The 11,084-nt window shown below is 31.2% G+C and overlaps 1 protein-coding gene across 4 annotated transcripts; it reads left to right on the plus strand.

Moving 5' to 3' along the window:
- The first annotated feature begins 2,515 nt into the window (after positions 1–2,515).
- Positions 2,516–4,475, plus strand: LOC133316225 (ubiquitin carboxyl-terminal hydrolase 8-like). 4 transcript variants are annotated; one of them, XR_009752178.1, is made up of 4 exons: positions 2,516–2,622; positions 3,449–3,589; positions 3,697–3,824; positions 4,171–4,475. XR_009752178.1 is itself a non-coding variant. In XM_061517951.1 (3 exons), exons 1-3 carry the CDS (start codon positions 3,163–3,165, stop codon positions 3,751–3,753), a joined length of 291 nt encoding a protein of 96 aa, XP_061373935.1. In that variant the 5' UTR covers positions 2,839–3,162; the 3' UTR covers positions 3,754–4,096. The 4 variants fall into 4 exon arrangements, 1 of the variants encoding a protein (XP_061373935.1); XR_009752177.1 differs by having other exon boundaries at positions 2,578–2,660; XR_009752176.1 differs by lacking the exon at positions 2,516–2,622 and adding an exon at positions 2,850–3,255.
- The last annotated feature ends 6,609 nt before the right edge of the window (positions 4,476–11,084 follow it).

Genomic DNA, 11,084 nt, shown 5'->3' on the forward strand with positions numbered 1-11,084 from the left:
ATAAAATTGGAAACCTCAAAAACTTAATCTCATTCTTGATATTGTTGGTATTGCAGTAAAAACCCTAAAATATAGAGAACAAAAAACCTTGCCTCAACCAGATTTTTTATTATTCATACTCTGAAAGTCTTTTTTATTCATGAGATTGAATTATTATTTTCTCTTTCTCTCTTTTTCTTCCTCTTTCTTTGGATTCAATGCTATGTAGCATAGAGGCTCTAGATATATATAAGCTCGGTAACTCGCTGCCATATCACCTCTTTCTAAATTTTGAGGTTCTTTTTCTAATTTTCTTCAATTTAGAATCTCTATGGTTTTATGCATAGTTTATTTCTAAGTCTCTCCGTTGTTTCATTTTAAATTTTTCTTTTTAAATTTCAGTGCTTGCCTTTGATTTGCCGTAATCTTTATCTCTGATTGGATTTCCTTGTTCAGTTTACATTCTGATTTGGATAAGTGTTGAAACTTAAGTCTTTGATTTTTAAATCAAAATTCATGCCTAAATAGTATGTGCATATTACCTGTTTGATAAAAAGCCTGAATAATGAATTAATGAATAGTACATAAATTTTCTGCTGCACAAACTTATTTTTGGGGCATTTATTTTTAAACCAACGGATTTTTTTGCCCAAAAACAATCCATTAAGATCTTTTGAAATCTCAATCCAATACAGTCCTCTAAATTTCATTTTTTTCAAGTTTTGATTTTGTGTTGTGAGGTTGTTTTCGAGATGATGTTCTATTAGGAATGTTTGAGATAACTTAAATAAAAACCTCTCCTTAAATAATCAACATAAAGTCAATGAATATTTATGTGGGAAAGTCATACGAAAATAAATAAATAAATTTAATATATTAAACAACAAACAATATATAATGTGTTTTTTTTTTTACACTTTCCTTTTTCATTTTCTTTTTCAGTTAATAAACAAATCAGCTTTTCAAATGTATATAAATTTATTTAATTGAAAGATGAAAATTATAATATAAGTCTCTTAAGTCAAGGGGATATACATCATCTTCTATTGAGTTAATAAGTAAATTTGACCTTAGCAAAATTTGTGAAAATCCATACCAAAAAAAAAATAAAAAAAACCCTTCATAATATCATCATGTGAAGTCTAACAAGGAAAAGTTTTTTCATTCCCTAATTTATCCATTGGATTAGTTCATCAGCCAATAATAAATTTCAGGAAGTAAAATGAGAATTCATCCTTTTTATTTTAATTTCAAATGTGTCTTTAATGAAATTTGTATTTTAAATAAAAGTTAAAAAAAAAATTAAAAAGCATTCTTCATCCTATTCAATACTATTTTATACTTTATATTCATTGAAAAAAAGAGTAATGTCCTGAAAATATATTTAACTATAATTAACAAACAAAAAATGACATAAGAATAAATTTCAAATACCTATGATTATGTCCTTTTTAATTACGGAATGGGAATATTATCTTGTTTGGACCATCTTTTCCCACAAATTTGAAATGCATTTTGTCATGCTTGGTGTTGCATAATATTGCATAATTTTGCCATGCTTTCTACATTTGCTCAAGACATTTAAGATTTTGGAAATTATCTCTTTTTAAAAAAAAAATGTTTGAAATTCTCTTTACTTGTGCTCATGAGTAAATTTTCTACTTTGCTTCCTTCTTGATCTTCAAATCAAACTAGAGCCTTTTCGTATGAAATCTTCCTTGCATATTTCATGAGAAAATAAAAAAAAAATTAGTTAAAGATAGAAAATTTATGTAAGTATGTATCCACATATAGAAAAATTTTACACCGGTGTAAGACTAAGAATTCTTACACCACCTCAATTGTTGATTTTTGTGTATCCAACGATTATAAATTAAGAATTCAAACGAATTAATCAATATTAATTACACTACAAATGACAACCCATGATTTTTGTCTATCAACGATTGAGATGTGGTGTAAGACTTTTTAGTCTTACATCGGTGTAAATCATGCCCTATACACACACACACACACACACACACACACACACATATATATATATATATATATATATATCATTCTAATCCAAGACAAATATTAAAATAGATAGCATAGAAATAGAAAATAAGGAGTGAAACTTGAAAACTGATAACATAATCCTAATAAGGAAACTAACAAATAAGATAGTATCCTAAATAGAGTAACAAATCCTAATAAAAAGATATTATCTAACAGATAAGATGTCAAAGAATCCTATTGAAGTAAAAAGAATCTTTAATATTTAATTATAGATATTTTAAAAGATTTAAAAAATATTTGAGTCAATATATTTAAATAAAATGAAAAATTTATTACGTTATTCCTTACGCTACGCCAAATTCAGAATTCGCTGGCAGTTTAATAGAGTCGGTTAGAAAACCCAATGATAAAATTGGAAACCTCAAAAACTCAATCTCATTCTTGATATTGTTGGTATTGCAGTAAATACCCCAAAATATAGAGAACAAAAAACCTTGCCTCAACCAGATTTTTTATTATTCATACTCTAAAAGTCTTTTTATTCATGATATTGAATTATTATTTTCTCTTTCTCTCTTTTTCTTCCTCTTTCTTTGGATTCAATGCTATGTAGCATAGAGGCTCTAGATATATATAAGCTCGGTAACTCGCTGCCATATCACCTCTTTCTAAATTTTGAGGTTCCTTTTCTAATTTTCTTCAATTTAGAATCTCTATGGTTTTCTGCATAGTTTCTTTCTCAGTCTCTCCATTGTTTCATTTTAAATTTTTCTTTTTAAATTTCAGTTCTTGCCTTTGATTTGCCGTAATCTTTTCTCTGATTGGATTTCCTTGTTCAGTTTACATTCTGATTTGGATAAGTGTTGAAACTTAAGTCTTCGATTTTTAAACTAAAATTCATGCCTCAATAGTATGTGCATATTACCTGTTTGATAAAAAGCCTGAATAATGAATTACTGAATAGTACTTAAATTTTCTGGTGCACAAACTTATTTTTCGGGCATTTATTTTCTAGATTGAAGGTAAAGAGGTCTTTTATTTGAATAACGAATTTAATTTTTATTTTATTCTTTTTCAAAGAACTACACTTCCTCCTAAATTTTTTAATAGCAGGGGTATTTCCACTGACTTGTTTTTTGTTTCGTTCCACCTCTCTCAAATGCTTATATTGCAACTTTGATAATGATATATAGTGGACATTTGTGTGAAATAAAGGAAGTTAAGGAAGTCTCTCATAATCAAACATCAAAAGAGTGCCTCAAAAAACTAAATCAGGTAATTATATTCTTGAAGATTATGGCAGAGAAATAAATCATGATAACCAATTGGGCATGAATGTATGTTATAATTTTTTAGCTGTTTATAATTTATTAGCTTGATATCTTTATAAATTCTCTTGCGAGGAACTTCTATGCTTATGTTGTCTTTAACTTTTTTATACTTTTCTTGGTATATGCTCCTTTGCCAGGGTGAGATAGCTTTGGCATTCAGAGATTTATTTAGGAAGTTATGGGCTCCTAAAGCAAGTCTCGTGGCACCAAGAACTTTCAAATCAAAGCTTGCTAGATTTGCACCTCAATTTAGTGGATTTAATCAGCATGATTCCCAAGTTAGTGCATCTTGCTTCTTCATGCTATTTCTTATAGGTTTTTAACTTTACGAGGTTAATTTCTCATGTACCCTTCTATTGTCTGCGATCATTTTTTTCTTCTACAGGAGCTTCTTGCTTTTTTATTGGATGGACTTGATGAAGATCTGAATCATGTAAAATGAAAGCCTTATATCAAAACTTGCTATTTTTCTCGTTCATGAGAACTAGTTTGGTCACCTTTTTCTTCCTAATGGTAACTCTTTGCCTTATGGATCACATTTATTATTTTATGTAGGGCCAATATAAATCAACTTTAGTTTGTCCCATTTGTAGAAAGGTCTCTGACATTTGATCCATTTATGTACTTATCGTTACCTCTGCCTTCAACACCAATGCGGACAATGATTTTATCTGTTGTTAGTAGTAGCATTGATGGAATTACTCAATTATCAGGGATTTAAAAAAAAACTAGTCAGTTACAATATGGAATGGATTGCAGAAAAAGATTAAGATTACTAGTCAGTTCTGTCTGTATAAGAATTTGGATTTTTGTTTGAGATTTTTATCAATGTCAATTTCTTAAAAGAGTTTGTCAACAGGGAAATAGACAAGGGAGAATTTAAGAAAGTGATGGCATTGATGTGATCTCAAAACAGACAAGGGGCTAACCACAGTGATGGCATTCTGCTTCCACATCTCTGATAATAGAAGTCTCGTGCAGTTTTACCATTGCTATTATATAATATATCCATATCCCGTTGGAAGAAAACTTTTATAATTTCATTGTGTCTCCTGATTCTTGAACACTATGGAACTTGCATATTCTATCGTTCGTATCTGGTAAAATGAAGCACTGGGAAAAAAAACCTTTGGATGAATGTATTAAACATATTACTTGCATATTAAGGTTGTTTTCGAGATGATGTTCTATTTGGAATGTTTGAGATAACTTGAAAAAAACCTCTGCTTAAATAATCAATAGAAAGTCAATGAATCTTTATGTGGGAAAGTCATACGAAAATAAATAATTAAATTTAAAGATATTCAACAACAGACAATATATGATGTGTTTTTTTTGTACACTTTACTTTTTCATTTTTATTTTCAGTTAATAAACAAATCACCTTTTCAAATATATAAACTTTATTTAATTTAAAGATGAAAATTATAATATAAGTCTCCTAAGTCAAGGGGATATACATCCTCTTCTATTGAGTTAATAAATAAATTTGACCTTAGCAAAATTTGTAAAAATCCATACAAAAAAAAAAACCCTTCATAATATCATCATGTGAAGTCTAACAAGGAAAAGTTTTTTCATTCCCTAGTTTATCTATTGGATTAGTTCATAAGCCAATAATAAATTTCAAGAAGTAAAATGAGAATTCATCCTTTTTATTTTAATTTCAAATTTATCCTTATTAAAATTTGTATTTTAAATAAAAGTTAAAAAAAATATTAAAAAATTCTTCATTCTATTCAATACTATTTTATACTTTATATTCATTGAAAAAAAGAGTAATGTCCCAAAAATATATTCCCCTATAATTAACAAACAAAATATGACACAGGAATAAATTTCAAATATCTCTGATTATGTCCTTTGTAATTACTGAAAGGGAATATTATGCTTGTTTGGACCATCTTTTCCCACAAATTTGAAATGCATTTTGTCATGTTCGGTGTTGCATAATATTGCACGTTAATTCTATGCATTACATCGTTTCGTTCTTTTGCCATGCTTTCTACATTTGCTCAAGACATTTGAGATTTTTGAAATTATCTATTTTTTATAAAAAAATGTTTGAAATCCACTTTACTTGTGCTCATGAGTAAATTTTCTACTCCTCTTTGCTTCCTTCTTGACCTTCAAATCAAACTAGAGCCTTTCCTTAGGAAATCTTCCTTGCATATTTCACGAGAAAATCGAAAAAATTTAGTTAGAGATAGAAAATAGATGTAAGTATGTATCCACATATAGAAATTCTTACACCACATCTCAACTTTTGATTTTCGTGCATTCAACGATTATAATTAAGAATTCAAACGAATTAATCAATATTAATTAATTATTAATTATACTACAAATGACAACCTATGATTTTCCTCCATCAACGGTTGAGATGTGGTGTAAGACTTGTTAGTCTTACACCGGTGTAAAAAGATCATGCCCTATATATATATATATATATATATATATATATATATATATATATATATATAGGCAAGATATTCTTACACCAGTGTAAGAGTTAGATGTCTTATACTCAATCTTGACCATTGATCCACTTATATCCAATGGCTCACATTACTAAAAAATTAAAGCTCTTTGATATAAGTGGCATCAACGAACAAGATTGAGAGTGTAACTTACATTGGTATAAAATGATCTTGATATATATATATATATATATATATATATATATATATATATATATATATATATATATATATATATATACTTCTAATCCAAGAAAAATATTAAAATAGATGGCTTAGAAAATAAGGATTGAAACTTAAAACTGATAAAATAATCCTAATAAGGAAACTAATAAATAAGATAGTATCCTGAAAAGAGTAACAAATCCTAATATTTATTAGAAAGTATCTAAGGGGGCGTTTGATAGAGGGAATATTTTTTTTTATCCGGGAATCATGATGTCTGGGAATATAATTGAAAAACAACTTTTCCGGGAATGTTTGCAAAAAGGTGTTTGGTATGCAGAAATATTTGTGGGAATATTTGATGAATTTTCACATTACTATGTTTGGTTGATAGTAAAATTTTAGTGGGATTTTGGGTTGAATTTACAAATGTACCCTCCTTTTAATTTTTTTTCCATTTTCTTACATCGTTCATATCCTATCACAACGTTCAACCTTGCTCAGTACTTGATACCAAAACAAGCCTGTGAGAAAGTCGCTTTTATGCCCATAATGGTACATAAAAAATCTTTTATGTAAAAGAAAACTAAAAGTAAAAAAAAAATGCTGAGTGATTGAAATAAACTTTAATTATGTAAAACTTTTTAATATAAATATAAAAATATATCAAAGTGTAAATTCATAAATATAAGGTAATGTTTATACAATATTACCTTTGATATGCTGTGAACTTGACATGCTTAATTACCCCTATATTACTGAGTAAAACTATGACAAATCATTGTTGAGCACTTAAGCTACATGATCAACAGTAAGATAAGTAGTATTTAAAAAAAAAAAACAGCAAGTGTTATGCGCACCATACACCAAAAGTTGCAAATGGCAATTTTCAGTATTAAAAAAATAACAGGTGGACCTTATAATAGGCAGGGCCATGTCATTCGGTAAGACAATTCATGACAAAAACAAGCAAGATATTTCTCGGAACTCAGCAATAATATCTGATCAAATCGACATTTGACGATAGAAGAAAATTGACATGTGTTTGAACTCATCTAATAAAAAATGCAGAATAATACTTGCATTACTTCGGTACCGTAATTTTACACTCATATCCTTTGGAGTTGGTTATATACACCAACTTACTGAACAAAAACAAATGTATGACTTATAGATTTTAACCAATCTAAACATCAATGGGTCTACTCATATCCTTCATAATGAATAGGTCCACCCAAAAAATTGGCCTGAGTCAATTTTTATGCGTTCAGCACATGCCATCAAACCTATGTGTACTCATTCAATAACACATGACAACATCACGATGAATATCAAGTAATACATCCATTCAATATGAAGTTATCTACAGGCCAAGCTCGGGAAAATTTGCTGATAAAATCATTTCACATTATAAGGTTTAGAATTCATATCAGACATAGTAATAAGATTACAAAGATATACTATCCAAAGTATCCTTATATAACAACAGCAGGTGCATTACAAAAAAACCAAGAAGGCAAATTTCCATTGAGAGTCATAAATGCATCCATTCGTTCTTGTAATATCACTATGAAGTCATTAAGCTTTTATAAGGACCATATTCTTCTCCTGCATTTATGATCTGCAATGCAAAAGAACCTCACTTTAAAATGTGCCACAACTAAATTCACGAAAACATCTCTGAAAGTAGTTAAAATCAGGCACAACAAATTACAGACCCCAATAATTGTGTATAAGCATAATCAAGTTTTACAGTTATACATATGCCATCAAACATGTGAATAAGATCATACCAGGTTCGTGCCTGTCGTGGTAATAGTTACCATTCGAACTCCAAAAAGCCTTTTCCTCTCATGACATTGACTTCATAAAGTGCTTTCAAAAAAATATCCCTTGAGCCAGACTTCCCAAAATATTGATCACCACCAAAATTATATTAATAGATATAGTGAACTCCAAAAAAAAATCAGTGGACAAACACTAAGATTTATACAATAAAGAGGCCACTATGTACTGCCTCTCCTCATCATTTCCTTGCATGAAGACATCTGTTATTAGGGGATCCTTGCCCATAAGCATTCCAACTTGAACCCTTTGTTCAACACTCAACTGTTCAATTTTTTTTAACTCTTGCAGAATAGACATCCTTCGGTTGCTTCCCTCTGCCTGATGCTGAAAGCAAGATACCAACTTGTCTAATTTATCATTAGTGGCAACATAATTCTGGCTAAGGTCATTAATTGCAACAGTCACCTCACTAGGCAGGGGATCCTCACATCTACCTCTTTTCTTACCCCTTTTTGTAACCGAAACAGACACTGGAGAATGTACAGCCCCTTCTTCTGTGATAGTCTCAGGCAATGGAGGCTCCCAATTAGGTGTTGGTGTATCGTCACCAAGAAGATTATAGATATCATCATATCCAGTCCCACTCTCAGCAAATAATGCAGCTTCTGTATCCATGTGTGAAGCAGCATCTTGGGCACCCTCAGCATGATTTCCTGTGGCCATATCTTTTCCAAAAATTGGACCCAATTGATGGAAGTAGGGGAATGGCTTCTTGTACAGCCCTTTCGCATTTGGATGTGACTAAAAAAAAATTCAAAAAGCATGTTGTTATAATTGGTACAGAATTATATAATGTCAATCAAATCAATTTACATAATAAACATATACAATAATTCACCTTAACCCAATCTGCAAATATTTCTTTGTCCACTTCAATCATCTGATCTCTCTCATTCCAACCAAAGCCAGATCCGCCATTGGTCCCGGTCATTTCAGAGATTGCGTTATAGTGTTTTTTCAGGAGTTTAATCCTCGATGTGATATGAGGATTTGCTTTAAGGATACATCCAGGCAGCATGCGCTGCATCATCTTCTCTATATGAATAGGGAATCCAGCCCGAAAACCATTATCACCTTTCCAAGCTGGACCTGCCTCGAGAAGACAATCTACTAGGATCTTGTCCTCTTCAGCTGTCCAAGTATGATTCACTCGTTTCTGGGTTTGAGTATTCTCTTCAGCCATCTGCAACAAAGCATTAAAAACAGTTCTGCTTTCGGGAAAAACAATACAGAAATTGAGACAATAATATGTAATACATTACATAATGGGACATGCTAACTATTACATATCACAAGTTGAAAACAGTACATTAATTCAAGTCTTGGCAGCCTCACCAAGTATACATAAGGTATGCGAATAACAGTCACAATGACATAACAAATAACAAAATCAAACACTATTCCTCCACGTGTCAAACATATGCTGAGCCATTTCATCACGTCCACGTGTCCAAGCATTAGATGACTCCACATGGGTTATCATGTCACACCCTTCGAAGTTATCTTCAGCTTCATGAATGTCTACCATTTCTTCCTCTATTGGGTCCATTGGCATTTCTCTTCGTATATGATTATGAAGCAAGCAACATGCAGTAATAATCCTACATTGCGTCTTAATCGGGTAAAAGGACTTTGATCGTACAATGGCCCAACGACCCTTCAACATCCCAAAACATCTTTCGATGACATTCCTCGCACTTGAGTGTTTCATGTTGAAAAATTCATGCGGTGTGGTTGGTTGGGCCCCATTTCTCCACTCACTAAGATGGTATCGTTGCCCTCTATAAGGTGTTAGGAATCCTTCCCCATTCATATAGCCAGCGTCACACAAATAATAATAACCTATGCACAATCAACCAACAAATTATAATCAATGTAATACACTTACGACTACATATTCATTTATGAAATACTTAAATGGCCCTTTTTATTACCTTTTGGCACCCTTAAACCATTCGTACGAGATATCGCATCTCTGAGGACTCGTGAGTCTGCAGCTGATCCCTCCCATCCAGCCAACACATAAATAAATTGACAATCCTGCGAACAAACCCCTAGAACGTTTGTTGCTATATCACCTTTCCTATTCCGGTATCTAGGCTTATCAGCTTGCAGGGGGTTTACCTTGATGTGGGTCCCATCTAGAGCTCCAAGACAATTCTTACAATCCAGATAATCAATGTACAAGAGAGGTCAATACAAAATTACCAAAAATTTGTACATGTTAATCATGAAAAAGTATTATAATATTATACCTTGAACCATTTCCACTTAAGATCAGTTGAGTTATCGGGGACGGGCTCAGGCCGTTTTAGCAAAACAGTATGACATCTCAACACCGCATGCAACACCTTCTTGAACTGTCTACTTATAGTTTCACCAGACCTCATAAACTGTCGTTTAATTATACGATTTTTAACATCATGTGCCAGTATATGAAGAAACATTGCAACCACCTCTTCTACACCCATGTCCTTGGACGGTTCAAGCATCCCAACAGTTTTAAGTAACTCACACAAATTATGAAAACATCTCTTATCCATCCTTGTATTCTCAATACAAGCTGTGTCAGTAATATACACAATTCTATGTATATTAACTTCCCTCATCCTAGCTCTTTTGTAAAAATTCCATGTCAATCTCTTCCTAGCAATTTTCCTTTTTTCAATATCGGCTAAGATCAAACGACATAAACTCAATAACAACAATGTCATTTGATTCAAAGATTCCAAATGACATATGACTACAACAATCACACTGAACTCCATTCCGTTGTTCATGGCAACAAGCTAACACAACAGCAAGAAATTAATTGACATTAATCCACATATCAATATCATTTGAAAACAAAATCAGAACATAGACACACTGGCTTGATAGTGTCCCCTAAACTATAACCGTTAAGCACAAGTTTCAAAAGTTTTGTGAAGGCAAAACATGCATAACATATATAGGCATTATAAAATGCACAAAAATGAAACAAAAATAGGCTGGAACATGGTTCACCTAACAACTTAGTAGCTACCTTAAGCAAATCGTATATTAGAAATTTTTTTGGTTGTCGATGTTTATCACACTTAAGCCAATGATTTAAAATAAAATAAAACACAAATAACAATGCGACAAGGAACCATTTACTAAATAAACGACAAACATAACTTTCTGGATACATCTAAAATAACAATATAGCCTCCAAAAAATTTTACCTCAGAATTTTGCCCCTCTTCAACAGCTTTGACAACCGGTATTTCGTATGCCTAAAACTTATAATCACAGCAAC

The sequence above is a fragment of the Gastrolobium bilobum genome, unplaced genomic scaffold (genome assembly GCF_033153095.1).
Source record: "Gastrolobium bilobum isolate Gb01-03AN ecotype WA unplaced genomic scaffold, APGP_CSIRO_Gbil_v1 utg58890, whole genome shotgun sequence".
NCBI classification, from domain to species: domain Eukaryota; kingdom Viridiplantae; phylum Streptophyta; class Magnoliopsida; order Fabales; family Fabaceae; genus Gastrolobium; species Gastrolobium bilobum.